Source organism: Barbus barbus (assembly GCF_936440315.1).
Source record: "Barbus barbus genome assembly, chromosome: 34".
Lineage (NCBI taxonomy): Eukaryota > Metazoa > Chordata > Actinopteri > Cypriniformes > Cyprinidae > Barbus > Barbus barbus.
In genome coordinates this window covers 9379341-9400917 of record NC_136762.1, presented here as the reverse complement: position 1 = coordinate 9400917, position 21577 = coordinate 9379341, and the positions used below count along the sequence as shown (strand labels likewise).

Below are 21577 nucleotides of genomic sequence, written 5' to 3'. Positions count from 1 at the left end.
ACTTCCCTAGAAAAAAAGAAAAAGAAAAACATTTTTCATTGATATCTTAAAATGTGTCCTGTAATAAAAGTTGTTTCCTCTATTTTGGCGCCACATAAACGGTGGAGTGACTAAGACCCCTGTCAGCCTCCATTTATAAATACAACAGGAAAATACACCACCTTTATTTAGTTTATCACTCCCCTGTAATCTCTTGCAACCGTCCCTTGACTGCCAGTAACCCTGTCTGCAACAGAACCACAGGTGGGCAAAATTAACGGCAAGATCGTTTATAAAGCGGTGGTCTTTCCATGCTAATTACTTTAGTATAATTTCTCAGCTCCCGTATTCATAAGCCTGGCTCTTTTGATAGACACGGCAGTATTAAAAGCCCAGTGTGTAGTACTATGAGCCGCACAGCAGCGTATATAATGAGCCATAAATCAAGTATCATTTACTGTCTATCGCGGGCTATTAATCTTTGCTGCGTTACTCAACGGTTCAACTCTGAGGACAGCTGCCTCTCTGAGCTATATGCTCATAAACACAACATCAACCGTTCAATATCTTTTATGGTTATGGATGCACACCGTCAACTCAACTCAAACCTCGTCAAAGGTGCCAATCATAAGTTCAAGTGTCGGTGTCTACTTTTCCCTTTCTTTTTTTATCTGCTGATGTTCCCGAAGTAAACTTCCCCTTTATGTCCTGTCCTTGGAGAGAGGCTGTGATCTCTGGCTTCGCATTCTGATGAATGGTAAAAGCATGTTCAAATAAAAGCTTGTGTGAGGGAAGGGACGGAACTTTGAGTGTGGTTTTCATGGCAGGCGGCTAAGAGCTGGGATGAGAACTGGAGTTGTAAAAACACAAAAAAGACAGATGCAGGGGTGAGATGGGAATTTCCTGTTTGATGAAACTGTAGAAAAATGCACAAGCGTTCGTTTAGAGACAAGGTTTCGCGGTAGCTTTATTGTTGTTGAAAAAATTAAAACTCAAATGCTTTCGGACCGAATTGCAGAATACGAATTAATTCTCAGACTGTACATTCATTGTAGCTTTTCAAGGTTTGATCAAACACAAAGCAATGGTTGCTGGAGGTTACGAGAGAATCCTAAACTTTCAGGTTCAGTCAGGAGCTCTCAGTAGGGTGTCTACTTCAGTAGAACAAGCACAACTGAACTTGGTTGTTTTCCAATTTAGCCCTGAATCAGGATAGCGAGCTGTTGTTTGCTTGCTCTGTTTAAAACAGAAGAGCTCTGAACTGGAATTTGGGCTGTAACAAGCTTCCATACTACATCCACCCCAGCAGCACATACAGTAAACCACATTTCTCCAGCATTGGTGCACTGGATTACATGCAGCTCTCAAAACAAAATGTACAAGAGTAATATTTTCAAGTCTCCAGAATAAAAAGTGCCTGGGTGGTATGACTGAACATTGTCCAATGGTAGAGACTCTGTTGTAGCATTTTTTTTACTGCTTTATATCTGTGATGCTTTCCTGTAGCTCAAATATTAGAGCATGGCGCTAGCAACGCCAAGGTCATGGGTTCGATTCCCAGGGAAAGCAAGAGCTGATAAAATGTAAAAACTGTAACTTGAATACAATGTAAGTCGCTTTGGATAAAAGCGTCTGCTAAATACATAAATGTAAATGTAAATGTGATACAACTTTTTAAAAATCTGACAAGCAAACTGAGCACTTCCATTATATATTCATCGTTTATAATGGGAGCAATTTAGTTTTGACGCATTGCATTAAGAAACACACTCAGTTTTACTTTGTTCATCTCAATTTGCAGCATTAAATCAGAATTCAACGGTATGGCTTCAAACATGGTATGAAGTCATATTCAAATGTATTATCACCATGAATGTTGTTTTCAACTCAGTGCTTACATAATGTGAAGCTGTTTTTGCACCGATGCCAGACATTTATTTGTTAAGAATGATCTTATCTTTGGATTGCATCCATCAAGTTTCAATAAATACAATTATTTAAGCCACTTTAGAAAAATAGGTATTAAAAGACTATATAGACCACGATCATATCATGATGTGATTCAAGATTTTGGCCATGCAGTCCACTTCTAAGCTAGTAATAAAAAAATAGCAGGACATATTTGGCCTGGCCATGTCTACATTTGGAGGACGCATCAAACGGCCCTGACTCCCCAAGGTCGAATCAAGAACATTGAAACCTCAACCGAGGCAGCTGTGGAAACAATGGCTGCACTGCTGTCGCCAATCAACAAACAAGTGCTCCCCGAGCGGCCCATCTCCCCTACTGCTCACAGCCATTAAGAGAGGGCCAGCAGGCCCAAATCTACTGCAGGGCAGAGGGGCCACAGCTGTGGGGAGCATTGGCACAGCAGGAATCTCTAAGAATGGAGAGAGGAGCATGGATGAAGACACAAATCGATGCACTGTGATGATAATACTGCAAAATCATTCAGCAAGCTTGAATATGGAAGTTTTAGATGGGTTTTCTTAGATTCTGACTCCTGTGCCACCAATAAAGAACAATGATGTAACTGACTAGGACATACAATAACCCAAAAATAAAACAAAATGGTATGGTATATTTAAAACATTCGTCTCAACATGAATTTAATTGCACTCATGCCACCTCTGAGCATCATTACACGTCAGAAAATGTACCTACAAGCCACTTTTGTGATCTTCTGCCACTGCACCTCTGTAGTACAAATTTTGTTTTATTAATACTAATTTCATATGATTGTAACTTATTTGTCTTATTCTACTTCTTATTATATAGTTTTAATTAGAAATAAAAAAAAATTAAAAAATTAATTTGACAAAAGATGACATACTTTTAATAAAATTAGAAAAATACCATTACAAAAGGTAAAAAGAAAATGCCCCTGTAAATCACTTTAAGGAGTCAAATAATCACCTCATATTAGGAAGGCAAATTTTTTATTATTGATCAGGTGCACCTAAATCTTTTTAAATTAGTAGGACAATAGCTCCTAAAAAGAAAAGTAAGTGTAGAGCCCTGTGTAACAGTATATTAGATCTGTGCATGAGGTCTTAAAGAGACAGCAGCCTAAATAAACCTGCTGCTGTCTGCTATTACTGCCTATTTATACAGTGAAGACTATCCAGTGTTATTTTACAGTTGAATAGATTATCAAGTTTCTGTTGTAATTCAGTACCTATATATTATATTTAGACCTAACTGAAAAAAAAAAAAAAAAAAAGTACTGTTAATTTTAAATTAATTTGTATCTTATTGTTTTTGTTTGTGCTACTGATTGTCATTCATTTATTAGTTCTTATTTTATTATTTACTATGTACTTGTCTTCTGTGTGCATCTGATTCTTGGGTGGGGAGGGGACGTGGTCCATGGGAAATAGTCCTGCCACCACAGCTGGAAAAAATCCTAGAGGAAACACTGAGATATTTATATATTATTTTTAATATTTATATATATTTATTTATTTACACACACACATACACACATACATACATACATATATACATAGTATATCAGTCTGGCGAGTAAACTAAAAAAATTACTAGCCAATGGCGATTCAATTGCCAAGGTGTCCGTAGAGGGTTGTTATGACTGCATTTGTGCTCCAGGGTCACAAATCATCTGAACAACGTCTTGAGGTGTGGTTGTGACTCCAGGCCGTTAAAATTATTTGCAAAATAATGCACTCCCGAAGTGGTAATATGGCCATGACGCCGGAGCCTATTAATGGAACAGTTCTCCGTTCTCAAACAAAGAACTACATTCGATCTTTGACTGAACGCAAGTGCTTATTTTAATAGAAAACACTGTTACGGTTTCCACTGATTACGAAATATTTTTGTTTGCTGGGGTGGTAATATACCAATAGGGAAGGGGGGGCCAAAAATGTGTTTTGCCTATGTCACGATAAGAGGTAAATCCGGCCCCGAGTATGCACCCAATTTCCATTGCATGCAAAGCATTTTGCAAAACTCACTGCTTTTGCTGCATCAATGAACTCAATGAACTGGCCAACACTGACTATTTAAGAAAGCACAAACCCCATCTCCTCACGCTTCCATCTAACCATTTACTCTGTCTATTGTTACCAAACATGTCGAACCCTGAAGGTAAAAACCTATTAGTTATAATTATTCACCTATGACAGTGATCAGAGCGCCCCAGGCTATTGGCATCAGCTGCCCTCAACTCAACAGCGAAGCCGCGGTTAAGCGTGTGCCAGAAGAAAGGATGGATGGATAACTGCTCTCAAGCAGACATTTACATCCGAGCTGTATGGTCAGTGGGAACATTATATCTATATTCTCCAGCACTAGCCCACTCTTTCACAGACATTTATCCTCATAACTTTCCCATTACACACAATGCATTGACCATCCACTGAGGACTTCCCGGTATGGGTGTCATATCTCAGCATTACTAGGAGCTAAAATGGCTCTTATGATCGCTTTAGAATGATGATGCGATTCCTTTAATGCTGTTATTATTTAAGAAACCACTCTGACTTGAGCCAAGTGTACATTCGCCATTCCTTCTCACATTTAACACTATTAAGCGTATCCTCCACATTCAGACTTTGTGATTTCGGAACTTGGCTTATAATCTCGGGATCCAGCTTTGATTGTTAACTGACTTGATGCGGCACTTATCTGCTCCAAGGGTCTTCCCATTAGGGGAGTATGCCTGCAGTCGAACACAGTAACGTAGCAACCAGGGTCACATGACCCATGTGCACTGCAGGGAGTTGATATTATACACCTCCAGGCCCAGAGAACTGGCAAAGAATTGAGCAGACCACTCTATCACCTTCAGGTCTCCTCCTATATTACATTATTAACTGCTTTTTCGTTTCGGCATTTCAGGCTTATGGATGTAGGTGTGTCTCTACCAACAGGCAAAAGAGAAAAAAAAATATTCTGGCATTTGATAACTTGGGCAAAAACAGCCTGTATAATATACAATTCTTGTGTTGAGACTTCCTATTCAAACAGGAAGCTGGGATAGGACATATCAAAGCACCTTCATCATTTAAACATCCAAAAACCCTTAGTTTAAAATGCAGCATGACAAAATTGAATTGATGCTTGCAATTATATTGGGGGGGGGGGGGGGGGGGGTCAATACATTTCTGCATAAATAAATAAATAGTAAATTTTGAGGAAATGCACATGCACAATTAAACATCCATCCACTGATACAAAAAATAAATAGATAAATATAATATTAAAAAAAATCTCATATCAGCCGATAACAGATTGATACCAATACACTGCGCATCCCTTATATGTACAAACACATATTTCCAGAATATGGAAGATAACAGGAATGGACTACAAGCCAAAAACACCCTATTTTATTTAAATTTACAAGAGGTCGGTAGCACAGGGTTTGTATGAGGTACAGAGCTCTCAGAAACAAGCTTGACTTAATAAACCATTTATTGTTAAGATGGTCTACAGGTCATCACAAGGCAAAACCGAGTCATGAATCTCTGAGACCCCAAGGACTGCAAGGTCAGCCACTGTAACACCCTGCGGAACATATCAAGAGATTTCCACTGGACTTTCACGCTTGTGAATGATAATTAAAATTTGATGTAGAGATGGGCAGGCCTATGTTCAGAGGCTCTGTTTCATTCATAATTGATTGCCAATTATTCTGTCGATTACCAACAAGCCGCACGTTTCACTGTGAACTCCTCTAACCGAGGAGGTTAAAGACCCGAAGTCTAGAACACAAGCTTCAGATATAATACGTCAATATCAAAGAAACCGCCACCCAAGAGCTACCTTCATATTCAGCGAGACGCAACCTTTAACGACGGAGGCCTATGGGTAATTAATGTGCTGTTCATTTAACTAATAACTAGCTTAATTATTCATCACAGACACTAGCCACAGATAAATGATTGTGATTTATTGTATCACTGCATCAGGGTCTTTGAGTAATTAGTGCTGCTGGAAAGCACAACACTTGGACCTTTGTGCCACAGCGCTAAATTTTAGCTATGATGTCCATACTATTAATAACAAATATGCCCCTCACAAGTGTTTACATTTTTATTCACAACATCTATCATAAAATTGGTCATTTAAAGCACTCAAGTATGATGATTATATTTGACTAACTGTATTATCCATCTATCTGTATTAATACACAGTTTGTAATGTTTAAATGCAAATACAAAATCAGTGAAGAAAAAAATTCTGATTAATATTTGCCTATAACACAAATGCATGTGTGAGTTTGTATGTGTTGTTGTGTTTTGGAGCGTGAGTGAGAGAGAGCGAAACCTATCAATATCTTAGAGCTAGCGGTCTCAGAACAGAACACATCAGCCAGGACAGGGCCAAAAATAAAAGCCTGCACCATTTGCAACTCCAACAGCGAGACACTCCTAATGGGCCTCCGTAAGTTCACCAGAGGAGAGGGCCTACAAGAGATTTATTTTAAAAACCGAGAGGAAAATGTGATGACAGTTGGGCTGAGAATTCCAAATAAAAATCTGCTGCTGAATAAGGGATCGTTTGAGCTCTGCTAGTTTCAAATAAGATAGTTCATGTCATATTCGAAGCCATGTGGGGCAAAAACCTCAGTGATCAAAAACATCACTGCCATAAAGGTGCGACTTCATTCTTCCAGTCGAAAATGAAATTTGTCATCAGGGGCAGTATTAATTGTAAATATAAATTTATTTATATTTAATACACTACCATTCAAATATTTGGGGTCAGTAAGTTTTGTTTCTGTTTGTTTTTTTAAGCAAGGATGCATTAAATTGGTTAAAACTGATAAACAGATTTTTTATTTCAAATGATCTTTTATTTAATTGTCATTATTTAATGATGATCTTTTATTTCATTGATGAGAAATGTTTCTTGAGCACTAAATCAGCGTATTAAGATTTCTAAAGGATCATGTGGCACTGAAAAGTGGAGTAATAACTGCTGAAAATTCAGCTTTGCAATTACAGAAATAAATTATATTTTAAAACACATTACAAGAAAAAAAAAAGTTATTTTAAATAGCAATAATATTTCACAAATGTTACTGTTTTCCTGTATTTTTCATCAAATATACATAAACATATTCAAGATGACTCCTTTTGTGTTGCAAAAAAAAAAGTCATGCAGCTTTAGAAAAACCTTATGGAAAGCAAACTATGACAGATTTTAATTTTTGGGTGAACAATCCCTTGAAAGAACTGCGGCCGTGCACAGCATGATATGAAATAGGTCAGCCGAGACACCTGTGAATTAGAGCACAGCACACTGACTGAGTCTTGAAAAGGTGCGAGTTTGTTTTGGCATCGGTGTAGCAAAATGGGAGTAAAGCAGGTCAGTCCTCTCAAACGTACTGTCCCTTCTGTTGTTTCAGCTGTATCAGCATTGGAAACGTCTCCAGCAAGTTCCCATCTCCCTGCATACTTCAGAGAGACCCAGCATCGCCCTTTACCCTCTCTCGCTACATCAAAAGCCTAGCGTGCGTCTGCTGAAGCTAACAGCTGTTGCTAACCAGTCGCGCTCAAGGCTAATTTCGTTTGATGCTTCGATTCGTGCAGTGCCTTACGTGCAACGCTAAGTGTATTTGTGTCTTTGGTCAATATGAAAGGAAGATGGCACTTGTTTTGTTCTTAGATATAGCTGGTATGCCATCTGCTTTTAAAGATCAAATGAAATCCCACAGCAGTAGCGTGGAAAATCAAAGTGGTAAGTGGTTTCTCAGGGACTTGCGTAGTGAACGGGATAAGCTAAATCCTGAAGTAGGGATTGTGTCTGCATATGCAGCCCAGCCTTTTGCAAGTTCACCGTTACATAACTGCACCGCCACTACTGCCAAACAAACAAGTAAAAGAAAAAAATGCTTAGTAAACCTGGGCATGCGAGATTAAAGGTTAGTTCAATCGTATATACAGCAAAAGTCAACTAAAAGGACAAATGTGAAAAACTGGAATCAAATAGTTACAAAAAGCCTCTTTGACGTTGTCTTTTTTAAAGAAGACAAGGTGTAATTGAACTCCCTGATAGGATTTGCAAAGGAAAAATGCATTTTATAAAGGCCTGGCCAACACTCTGTCCTCCTAAATAGAAGTGAACTAAATAAAGCAACAATACACAGTAAAAATAACAGCCAATAAATCACACAATGGAAAATCAGTGACAACAATAGCCCTCATGAGGAAAAAAAAAACACGTCTCTTTGCAAATGGATTTGTTGTGGATAGCAAGCCTGCGACACTCATAAACACACTCTCTTACTTTGTCTTTCACTCTCTCTTTGCCAGTAATCTCTCTCTCAGTGCGAGAAAAACGGCCTCTAAATTTAGCATCAGATTTATCATGCGGTAGCAAAGGCTCCAGCTAACCAGAGGGCGGAGAAAATGCAACCGAAGTAGGCGTCGCTTCTGAGGGGGGTGTCCATCTCTTGTCACATTCGGCGCCAATAAAAAAGGCCTGGGCCTGACAGCCGTACACACACTGCAGCTAAAGATGCTCCTGCTTCCCTGACCTGCCACACGGGACAAACCACAGAGATCCGGATGAGCATATTAATACCTTTTTGTACCTTTTGCAGGGCTAAATAGGGACCTCACTAAGATTTAACCATAGTTCAGATGGTAACATAAACCAATTTAAAAGCAAGGCGAAAATGGAAAAATTGGTGTACATCTGATAAAACAGTACAGTCTACAGTATATCTATTACTTGGTAAAAACTAGCCAAATTATACAACTATCAACACGGACAGGTTTCTTGGCATGTCCTTATCTTCAAAAACCATGAACAAAATTACGGAAGGTAAAAGGAAATATGATCCAGACTATATTTTATACAGGTTCACTCAAAAGAGGATAAAGTAATTTGAGCAGACCACAATCTGTTTTGTGGTGAATTACTGGCTTGACCATGAAACTATTGAAATTCAAGAGACATTTAGAAACCAAAATAGCCAATTTTCCAATTCAGCCATTTTAAATGTTAATAATTTTGCAATTTGTAGGGCCTATGCAGTTCATGGCAACATAAACACAATTTCATTAACATTACATTTGTATAATAAACAATTTTGGCATTGTGTTGGGTTTCCATCTGATGTCCTGACACATAACCAGTTCTCTAAGGTACAAATTTTGTCATCCCTGTAAACTGAAGTGGTTTGTGTACTGCATGTGTGAGGGACAAAAGAAAGAGATGGAGAGTGACGAAAAGGCATCGAAAGAGGGCAAGTGTTCCTGAGAGGAAAGTACAAAAAATAAAAAAATAAAAGGTGCCCTTGCAGTAGGATGCTAAAAACAATGAGCGAGAAAAAAAGGGGAGAAATGAAGAGAAAGAGAAAAGAAAACATATCAGCCACCTGGTCAGATAAGTGGCCGAGCAGTGTGAAGGAGAGGAGCTGAGCACTGCAGTGAACTGAAGGACAATCATTGAACAAGGACATACACACGGTGGGTCAGAGGAGCTTCAACGAGTCCAACAACACTGCACTGATTGCACAGACCGCTCATTTCACAAACACCCAGAGAGAAGCGGACAGTGAACGAGGCGAGCACAGCTTCCACAGAGTCAGAAATGTCAATATCCGACAAGTCAAAGTAGTAACAACGCAGGGAGAAAAATGTGTTTGACTGCAGTCTGTGCATCAAGGTCAAAAACATGCAATATGTGCTTTTCCTGGCAGACAATTAGAAATGCATGATATACGGGACCACACTGGTTATCAGCAGATCCTAGTGACTTGTTTAATTTTATTGGTATCATACCATCAGGTCTGGGTAAAAATGTTCATTTTTGGAATCTACAGAGTGGTGTCAAGTTTCAACATATATCTGTTAGAGCAAATATTTTAACTTAAAATTATTTTGCATAATTGTTGTAGCATGACTAAGGGAAAATTTTAAGCAAAATTTTGACTGATCAAAATCAAATCAAATGCTTATAAATCTAAATCAAATCAATGTTGCAATGACTAAAATTACCTAAAGACTACCACAGTGAGTTTTTTTTTTAAAGAAAAATAGTACAGATTTTTAAAATGGATTCTTCTATATTGGCCAAAATGTGTGCATCTCTACCGACAGCACAAAAAACAGGCTGTTAAAGCTGATAGTGATTACATACCAGTTGCAAAGCTGCAAATCTCCTACCCTCCATGCAGCAGGCAGGTTCGTATGAGGTCTCAGACAGGGAAAGACAGCGAGAGCCAGCAGGCAGCAGCACAGAGTTCGGCTGTCAGAGGGTGGAGTGTGTGGGCCGATAGCCTCGGTGCTACATCAGTACTGTGCATAGGACACGGCAGGTAACCGCAGCATCAAAGAGAAGCACGCCGCAGCGTCGACTGGGCGGATTTGGAAGCTTGTCTTCTCCTACAAGGGTTCTGGCAGACTTGGCAGCCTTCCACTCTGTGAGAAACCCTAAATGAAAGCTGCGGGATGCTCCGTACTGAGTTTGTCACAGTGTAATAACCTGTCTGCGCTGTTGACATGCTTCCAGGCCTGACAGCCCAAGGCAAAGTCAAAGCTGGCCTGAAGTAATACCGTATTGTCTTATTTTTCAAGAGTTTTATCAAAATCGAATAAAACTAAGGGCTGAGAAAGCAAATGTAATGAAGACAGTAATGTGTGCAACCTGTGCCTCAAAATCTACAGATTTCTAAGCACAGGAACAGGCAAGGAATGACAAGTCAATCAGAACTCCCTTTTTACACCTGGTATTAATATCCATTGTGGGAGATCAGCACTAAATTTCTAAATATGTAAAACAAGAATGCTAGTTTAAACATGATATATATGATCATAACAGAATTTAATTCAAAGAAGCATTAAAATAAAACAAGACGACAGTAAAATAAAACAAAACATGGAAAAACTCATTTTAAAAATGACCTTTATCTTTATTGAACTTTAACTAAATATAAATTGTAATCAAAAGTAATATTTTTTTAAAAAATTTAAAATAATTGAATAATAATTTTTTTTTAAACAAACATTTCTAATTTAGATGCCAATTTCTTTTTGATTCTGTTCTTTGATACCACTATTAGTTAAAAAGAATTATGCAGGTTTCCTTAGCACCAACAAAATAAAAGTATCACCTCCAACATTAATAGGCCTAACAGAAAAACTTATTGGCAAACACTAATTCTAATAAAAATGCCAAAAATCAGCGGAATTAGGTCATCCAGTAACACAGATGGAACATTATCTGACATCAATATACACTGACACAAAATCTAAACACCAGGTATAAAAAGAGAAATGAGACATGACCAACCAATCAGAAATCAAATACACTGTACACTGGCGTTAGAAAGGGTCAAAAAATACATTTGGTTCAGCTCACATGGTGTCTTTAGCTGGAAGGCAGAACACAACACCCTTTGTGTTATTGCTACTCTTTCTACTCAGTTAATGTCACGGTGCGACTGGGAGAGGAATATCACCTAAGAAAAATCATGTGTTTTTAGAGCTGGCACCAAGCCACTGTATACAACAGCAGCTACACAGAAAATTAACTTTTTACTTAACATTCATAGTTACAAAAGAAAGACAAAGCGATTTGCTATTGATTAGGGCCATTTGTGAAAGGCCTGTGTGTATCAGTTTACTTCTGAATAGGCAGTGAGCCTGAACAAATGAGGAAGGAAGAACAACACAACAGTCAACACAAATATTTGCTACCATTTTCCACAAAAATGGCACAAAATAGAGCTTGAAAATCTTTTAAAAAATTAAATATGAGCGAAAATTATGTGAACAGAAGCATGAAATTAATGATTTTTCTTTCAACAAATGCCCAGTAAAAGGTGCTTACACTAATTTTAAAAACCAGAAGAGAAAAATATTAACATTTGGCACGAAAATTTCACCCTCATCATGTCTGTACAACAAGTTCAACCACAGACACCATTAGATTCAAATTTGCAACTGCAGAATTTATCTTGACCCCTATCTCAGTCTATTCTCTGTTGTTTTGGCTCGATGTGAAAAGTGTTGCCATTCTCTACAGAACAGGATTTAATTAGATCACTCACATCCTGCTAATCAAAACAAATCAAAGGAAAAGCACCAAAGCGCCATGTGGGGAGGTGTGTGTGTTGGGGGGGGGGGGGGGGGGGGGGGGGGTCTTGGGAAAGATAGCAGCGAGTGGTGAGATCTTAAAGGGGTTTTGTCAATGGTCATGTCCAGAAGAGCTTGTTTCCTTCCCTTTCCTGCATGCCTGTTCTCCTCATTAGTGTCAAAATTGCAAACAGCTAGCGGTTTATATGGGTAACGTTACTGCAGTCCAAATTCAAAATATCTCTTTCAAGTGTAGGAATTAGGAAAGAAGTATTGCAATTTCCCTACTATAGTGTACAGCAAAAATGAAATACCTATGAAATATTCATTTATTTATTTTACAGTGCAACTGTATTACAATATATGGCCATTACTGTCATTATTGGTGTTTTTATTATATTCTAATTGGTTTGGCTTCCTAAAACACCAGTGTGAATGTAATTTAGACTGAGACAGTGTATCACAAATTAAAAGAGGGCTGAGTCTCCTTTAAAGTTCAGGTACAAGTCAATTCACTGACTTTTTTTCTGGCTTAAGTTTTCTTAGTTAAGAACATGGGTTGGAGCTCTTAATTTTGAATTATCAAAATACATTAGATAGAATAATTAAATGTACAACATTTTCATTTGTTTCCAATTGTTCTTTTCTTTTTTTTTTGTGGACTTCATATCGCGATATTATCGTATTGTGAGATTTTGATATCGTTACATCCCTTTTATTAAATTATTCTTGAGCACCAAATCAGTATATTAGAATTATTTCTGAATCATGTGACACTGAAGAGAAATGGCTGCTGAAAATAAATTACATTAGTAAATTATAATGTAAATTACATTTTTAAATATATTAAAATATAAAGCAGTTATGAATTTTAAAATATTACAGTTTTACTATATTTTTGATCAAATAAATGCACCCTTGTTGAAGCTCTTACTGACCCCAAACATTTGAACAGTAGTGTATATAAGAAAATGCTTATTTTTAGCATTCCTACCCACACTGAACTGAGACTACTTCAGAGACAAGAAATTTACCAGACAACCCTTGAATGTGTAAAGAATGGCTTTACCTTTTAAAAACAAGATGTTATTCTGCATTCAGCTAGCTTCTCATACCAATTAGAAATTAAATCATACATAATTGCATGCTCAAATTGTTTAATTATTAGAATACCACAAGTATGTCTGGTATGCATTCATAGCTGTTAAAAAAAGCATTGACAACAACAACAAAAATGGGATCCACTATAAATGTCACTCACCAACAATGAAGGGTGCAGCAATAATATACTAATCAGAGCAACTGACAATGTAAACACTGTGTAAAAAAACAAAATAATAAAATAATATACAATAATAATATAATAATAATAATAATATATATATATATATTCTACAGTATGAACAACTTTTATATAACTGTGTGTTCACAAAGGAAACTATGCAAATGCAAATTTGCTAGTTAATAACACTACTGAAATTTCAAGAAATAAATGGCAGGTACAATTCTAGTCAAAATCCACAGCCCTGATGCAAGGAGAACTATGATCTGCATTTTCTGTCTTTCTCTCTCTCTCTCTCTCTGTCTCTCAATCCACAACCTTTTTTTTTTCTTTTGTTGTTCCTTGCATCAAAACGTTTCATGGAACTTCCATGTAATGTTTACAGCAAGCCACACAAATCTACCAACAACAGATTTAACCAAGGCCCTTTTATCAAATCTGTTTTCTCAGCACCTGCAGAAAATTCAAAAGAGAGAAGGGGCTGCTTTGCCAAGCTGTCAGCAAAGAACTATGGTGGCGGAAATGAAAGAGGCGATCAACAGAGTCTGTGAAGTTGGATTGAGCTGTGCGTTAGCCGGGCTTTTTAATTGGCGCCGGGGTTGTTTGGAGTCAGTGGGCTCTCGGTGACACTCTTCTCTCCCAGTGAGTGAGAAAACGATCGCCGAGAGGTGGTTTCGGCACTTCACACGGCACCACCTTTTGGACTTCATTAAAAACTTGGCCTGGAGTTTTCACACTTAGTCGTGTGCCTCTCCCCAAGAGCCCGCACCACAGGACCCGACAGCTTCGCTGTTTCGCAGTACACTAGGTGCAAATATTTTTACACACTCAAAAACTGACAAAGAGAGCGAGAAGGAGGGAAGGAGAGTGAGAGGAAAAACAGCACCATACAATGTAGAATGGAAGTGAAATAAAAAAAAATACAAGGGTAAACTCAATTTCAGCTCCAACAAGCGCTCTCTCGCTCTTCTGCCAGTCCCTTGCTAGGCGGTTTGCGGGAAATGAGAGAACTGGGAATGTAGCTTTTGTTCAGGCATTGTTTTGACAGCACTTATGGGCAGTAAATGCCAGGACATCTCCACTCAGGCTGGTTACGTGTTGTGTTGCTGGAACTGAAGGATCGCATTATGTTGTGTGCTGGGCCTTTTAACATGGCTATACTTCAAGCATAGCTCCCATTTTTGTAGATAATGTCACTCATTAGACTGATTATAGCCACTGGCTTGGCAAAGATTGGTGAGACCCCTGTGAAATCAAGTTTAAGGACCCGAAGGTGACTGCTCTGAGCTTTGAATGCAAACTCATTATGCAGTGTCTAGCAGTGTTTTGAACTAGTGTCAGCAAAAATTACACAATCTTTTAAATGGCAGAAAAACCAGAGGCTGGCAGCCAGAGGCAGGGAACGAAAGCCCAGGGGGCAGATTCGGCTGGTAATGTCCACACTCAAGATTTGGAACTGCATATAAACAGCCATTCAAACTAGTTCCCCTAACCTACCAAGTGTCCCAAAAGACACTCAGTCAGGCAAAACCTTTGACAGATTCGAAATGAATACAATATAACATCCTTTATCCAGACATATTACTGGTAACAATTTCTGGTCACACTTTATTTTAAGGTCCAATTCTTGCCATTAACAAACCATTAACTATGACTTTTGCCTCAAACTCCTAATTTGCTGGTTATTATTAGTTAGTAATAGGGGTGGCATGATACACAGATGTAACGGTTCGGTAAGTACCTCGATTCGGGGTCATGGTTCGATACAAATGGAAAAAAAAAAACAACAAATCTACTATGCTCAGTTTCTTTTCATTTATTTTGAACAGAGTAGTACAGTAGTAATACTAAATATTATATTACATTATATATATAATCTGCAGTACATATACATACAAGGAATACATTCTTGAAATATATCCGATTTACTTAACAGATAAACTAGTGGACAGTGCGACACGTAACAGCCTATGCTGAGTTTCAGTTCATTTTTGTGACACGCTTAATTTGTTCACAGAAAGGAAACTCAAATGGCAGAAAGCAACATCCTATTTGTTTTCTTTATTTTATAAAACCACAATGTTTTGTTTTCACTGTGAGTGTACACAAATAAAAGCAGACCTTTATACAGTGATGCATTATTAAGATAAGTGTTTAAAGTTGATTCTGCTGGTATAAGGAAACTGTTGAAATGATCGCGTCACACGCACAAAACACATCAGTTCCAGCATTGCTAAAGTTGGTACTTTATCAAAATAAAATACAAACGTCAGTGCACCCGCCTCTGTGTAACCGTTGGAACGCAACTGAAGTATAAAGCCTATAATTTACATAATAAATAATAGTTTAGCAGTCAGATACGTTACATCGCAAATACGGAAATATTATGGAATATTTGGATTTGTGCCGAATGAGAGAGGTAGGATACACGAGCTCAAAGCTCCATTTCGCAAACAGTTGAGTGCACAAGCCTTTAAAGTATACTCCTTTGTCAGTCTATGTGAGAGATGCATTCAGAATCAGCACATGGTCACTGTCTAGGGGGCTTTGTTTTCAAGTGCGCAACTCATGGCATTCGCTGTTCTTCTGCTGGCGGTTATCAAACAGCGCTGCATTGCTGCGGGCGCCCCCTTGTGGATTGGAGGTGAATTGCCTATATTCGTTGTAAGGCCTCATGCACCGAACCGAGATGCCCGTACCGTGACGGTTCGGTACGAATACATGTATCGTGCCACCCCTAGTCAGTAAGGTAGTTGTTAAGTTTAGGTATTGGGTAGGAGTAGGGATGTAGAATATGGTCATGCAGAATCTGTGGTTTATAAGTGCTAATAAACAGTGAATATGTTAATAATAGGCATGCAAATAAGCAACTAGTTAATAATGAAAATTGGCCCCTATACTGAAGTGGGTAACACTTTAGAATAGGGAACACTTATTCACTATTAACTATGACTTTTCCCTCAATAAATTCCTAATTTGCTGCTTATTAATAGTTAGTAAGGTAGTTGTTAAGTTTAGGTATTGGGTAGGATTAGGGATGTAGAATAAGGTCATGTAGAATAAGGCATTAATATGTGCTTAATTACTACTAATAAATGGCTAATATAGTGATATGCATGCTAATAAGCAACTAGTTAGGAGACCCTAAAATAAAGTGTTACCCAATTTCTTATAACATTAACCAAAATGAATCAATATAGCCTTAAAGATCAATAGTGCATGCATGATAAAATATAACGATAAAGCATCAGTTGAAGCATTATGAAAACTGAAACCATCTAAAGACGTAACTAATAACATAATTACCGATATATCATACTGAACTAAATACCCTAACTTTAGTGTAAATATTTGTAGCCATACTCAATTACCCATTTTTATTTATTTTTATTAATGTTATTATTATTGTAGATGTTGTTGTTGTTATTATTATTATTATTATTATTATTAATAATTAGTCAAGTCCCCCTCTAGTGAAAATCAAGTTTGTTATGTTTGTTATTTGTCTATGTGGTGTTTTTAAAATGCTTTTAGACAAACCATGTGCCAATCCATTAATCAAAACCATTGCTGAGTATTTTCTCCTTAAAACTGTAGTTTTGCAAAGGCTGTCCCAGAAACGCTGTTTGAAACAGCCCTCGGTTTGCTACGTCACAATTCAATAACCAATTCAAGGGATAAGATTCCTATCACTAGCATGCAAAATATACCAATACCAGCACAAAACCAAAAATAAATTACAGCAAAAAACCCATGAAGCCATGGTTTACTGTGTATTTAGAACCACTAACTTTCATTATAATCCGCGGCAACAGTGTAAAAGTAGCCCGGAGTCAGACCCACCTCTCCCGCATCAACGTCTGCACTTCACACGCGTATGCCTACAGGCACAAATTGGAATCATAAACGGCTGCATTCGAGTCTTCAAGGCATTTTAGGATACAACATCGTCAAGTAAGTAACTTTAAAGTGTAGGGCTGCAACTAACGATTATTTTGATAATCGATTAGTTGGCAGATTTTTATTTTTTGATTAATCTGATAAAAAAAAAAAAAAAAAAAAAACTTTTCTTTTCTTTTTTTACTGACAAAAAACACATCCACATTCTGCCCAATGTCCTTCAAACAAACGTGCCAACTGAATGATATGAAAACATACAGTGCTTAATTTACTAGACCACCTGTCATAATAAAGAGAAAACTAAAATATTTTAGGAATCTGTCAAAAAACTGTTTAAATATAAAAATGTTATTTATTGGGAAAATAACAAACAAACAACTAAATAGTATTTATCCACATAATAACAAAAATGCATGGCTTTCACAACACCTTGCATTCTTGCTGGTATTGTTTATGTACTTTTTGACTGTAATTGGGTATCTGAAAAAAAAAAACACCAAAAAGCGCTTTTTTCTGCTTTTCTTTCTTAGATGACAGCAATAATTATATTATAGCATTACAAATAGCCTGCTGTTACTAAAGAGCTTATGCATATTGAAGGACTAACCAATACAGAAAGCTAAAAAAATATATATTTTGGTAAATCACCAATATAGAGAGCAGCAGTGGCACAAACCTTACATAATTTTTTTAAAACCTTACTTAAATTTATTTTAATAAATTTGTTAAGCACTGTACTGTATATCGGCTAGTGAATATAGCCTAGTTTTAAATCTCTACGTAAAAAATTTAAATAATAATAAAGACGAATAAAAACACAAACTCAGTTTTAACCAACCGGTAAGAGGAATGTTCTGCAGGAACGCGTTCACTTTGATCACAGTCACGTCTTATTTCTTTATTCTTTAAAAGGAGCCTATGAAGCGCCTGATATTTATATTCAGACAATTACACGCAGTTATCCCTTTTACAGTTCCTACTCATAAAATACGTGCACTACATGTTGACTTTTAAACCTAATTTTAATATACAACAACAGATATTACAGCACAATGAATGTTTTTGTGCTGAATATTAAATATCTGAATATCTCCCTCTCTACTGTGTTTTGTCTGTCTGACACAAGTGCACGCGCCGGCGCTCATTCAGTAAAAATTTAAACTTAACACAGACTGTCAGGACGGGCCTTTGCGCAAAAATGGAAATGCTTGAGTGAATTTGTGACATTTACAGATAAGGATATGACCGTAAACTGAACGTTTTTGCGCTGAGGATGCAAACGCATCTGTCAAAGCGCCTGACAGGGCAAGCCATTACACTAATGCATTAAGTTAGCTTAAAGCTTAAAATAAAGAATTCTCATGTTTTGGGCAGCAGATCACTTACTTCTCCCGCATCATCTCATTCCGTTTCCTCCACTATTTTTAGATGCATTTTGTCCATAGAAATGCGTTATTCAGAGCAGCATTTTGACGTGACTGGCTGAAGTTGGACGTTCACTGTGGGCAGACCCAACTAATCGATAATGAGAATCGTTGTCGATGATATTTTAGCGATTAGTTGTTGCAGACCTAATAAAGTGTTACCAGTGTTGAGGAACAAGCAGGGCTGCTAAAATACCATTAAATAAAATATTTACCGGTAACTAAAATCATTTAACTACAATTTTTTAGTAGCGTGGCAGTAGTTAGTAGCTCATATGCAAACGCACTTGCCCTATCGCTCATTTGAAGCATTACCAGACTCAAAAAAAAAAAAAAAGAAGATTTGCCAGGTCACTAGAACCCATGTACAGAATTATCCATCTTATTTTCTAACAGCATACAAAATACCATTACAATATTTATTACAATAATTTCACATAAATTTAATTATGTAAATACATTTTGAAAAAAGTAACTTGACTGTAATTGAAGTACTTTAAATAAAGGAGACAAGCTACAGTTCCCCAACACTGTAATCCAGTTATTTGCAACAATATGAATTTTCAAAATTTGTCCTCTAATCAATGAACCTATTGAAGGACAAAATAGCTTTGAAATTAATTATTTGGGAATGCAGCGCTTCGTAACACAAATGTCTTGAAGATAAATACAAGCTTACTAAATTAGGAACTGGCGATGGAGCGGCCTCCAAACATGATCAATGATAAAGGACAAGAATCAGCAGCAAACAAATGGCCCATCACATACAGATGATCGTCCATCGCCTTACTGCACCTAGAGGCTTGTTAAAACCGCACTACAGCAGCTGGTGAAGCGTCGGTAACTTGATTGGAAGGATTATGCAGCCTTAGGGTTGATGAAAATAACAGTTTTCTCGGAGGGCGATATCAGACCTGTGAAAATCCATTCGCTTCCAAAAGTGGCCTCAATCCCAATTAAAATCTTGTCGGGACATGCAGAGCCGTGTTGGGGAAAAATAGTGTGAAACAACAAGCCCAATCACAAATACGGCGAAAAAGCAATCTCGCCCTCCGCCTGTGGTAAACTTCTGCGCGGTTTAACAAAATCATTGCAAAAACAAATCCCCACTCCCTTTTAGTGCTTTTGTTGGGTGATAAAAAACTGCTCTATCGTCGCATGTAGAGGACAGAATGGCTATTCAGAGGGCTGATCTTTTGTTTCCTTAGTTTTCCATTTGGATCTTCATGTTTATCCACTGCTGGTTTGCTCTTAAATCTAAGTGTAGGGTCAGATAGGGCTAACTCTTGGCAACGTCTGATGGCGCAATAATGCCTAGCCTATTAACAGGACATGGGAATAATAATGTATTTGCATTAAAGGTATTATTTGTCAATGTGCCTGGCTTTGAGCAAACATCCACAGGGCTGCAGTCTAACTGCTACTGGAGCCTGGCCGTATTAATACTACTATTCATCCCGTGTCCAACTCGAGCCAAGAAACAGCATTGGGCCCGGGGCCCTGCGGCCTGCATTTGGATCGGCCTCGCTGGCATGTGTATGTGCGCGAGAGCGAGAAAAAGAGTGCACCTTTTCTCCTCCAATGAGCTCTGGATGAAGCAAAAAAGTTCTTTATATCAATTAGCCAGACAAGTGTGCAATGGACACCTGTCACCCCACGAGCCCTCCTCCCCAGCCTGCTCTGATCAAGGACCGTCTGCCGTCCTGTTCCGCATCCATTATAAAAGAAAACACCTAGGCTGATCTCAGATCGGTGCACCTTTCCTCTTGGGTGAAAGTGCTGGTGGCCCGTAGCTGAGCCAGGGGGGCCGTCCCATCTCTGCCTGAGAGGCCAAGCAACGGCTGCATGGCAGACACAAAATCTGGGGCACAGACCATCTGGCTGACAGCGCAGTCTGAAGTGAAGAGGCTGTCGGAAGTTCGTTGCCAGCATGGCTCACAAAAGCAGGACATTAGATACCATAAAAACACACACACATGGCTATACAAAGAAAATTTTCTTGTTGAGACTAGATTCAAACGAGGGATTTCATGCTCTGAATTCCACAGCTGAGGGCAAAATTCTCCTTTAGTTTTTTTTTTTTTATAATAAAAAAAAAATTCCTTTCTAATCATCTTACATGCAAGCAGCGATGCTAAAAAAGGTAAGTTAATCAGCACCCCACCTCATGCCCCCCAAAAAGGGAAGAAAAAAAAATTCAACCTTCACGCTCAACAAGGCAGCGATAATTCAATATTTTCTCCGTGATAGTTCTTTGAGTTCATCCCCAGCCATGCTAATTAAAAAAAAAAATCTGAATTCCTCACATTTGAAACAACAATTAAACAGTCTCTCCTTGTACTATGACACAGAGAAGTCATAGTTAGCCTGGAAAATAACACCAGCCAGACTGCAACAGACCATAACGTAACATCACAGCTACAACTTCAACTCAACTCTGCTCTATCAAAGGCCAAATTCAGCGAAAAACATTCGCCCTCTCACACTATTAACAAATACACAGCAGACTTGCAAATGTAAAGTGACTCGGCATGAGAGAGCAAAAGCAAACAGCTCTTACCTTGGGTTGAGCGCGTCTTGGAAAGGCAACTTTAGGATCAATCTAAATGAGACAAGGAAGAAGAGAAAGAAATATGAGAAAACTGAGCTTGTGATACTGTTACGTGAAGAGGAAAATTAGAAAATATTAGAAAAAGCCGGCAATGTGCTGCGACTACTCGATAACCTTCATGGATAGTATAGCATTAATCATGATGCAATGCTCCATGTCTCATGTGTAATCTCGCCTAGTTATTACACGCTGGTTGCATGAGGCCTGTGTATGACAAAATCGAATAAAACCTTACACAGGTTAGAGCATAATTACTCGATTACAACATAAATAAACAGGTGGCATTATATAACACACCGGAGATAATTCAAAGACTCGCGAAGAA

The 21577-nt window shown here is 37.9% G+C and overlaps 1 protein-coding gene across 17 annotated transcripts in view; it reads right to left on the bottom strand.

The window, feature by feature from the left end:
- The window catches only part of LOC306853891 (RNA-binding protein Musashi homolog 2-like), a 274331-nt gene that overhangs the window by 246197 nt on the left and 6557 nt on the right, over positions 1-21577 (bottom strand). For all 17 annotated transcript variants that reach the window (XR_013782779.1, XM_079391568.1, XM_079391569.1 and 14 more), the window contains exon 5: positions 21202-21243. Coding sequence is in view for 16 of the 17 variants with exons in the window: in XM_079391568.1 (XP_079247694.1) it covers positions 21202-21243 (42 nt within the window). In the remaining variant the exon portion in view is untranslated. The remainder of the gene's footprint in view (positions 1-21201; positions 21244-21577) is intronic.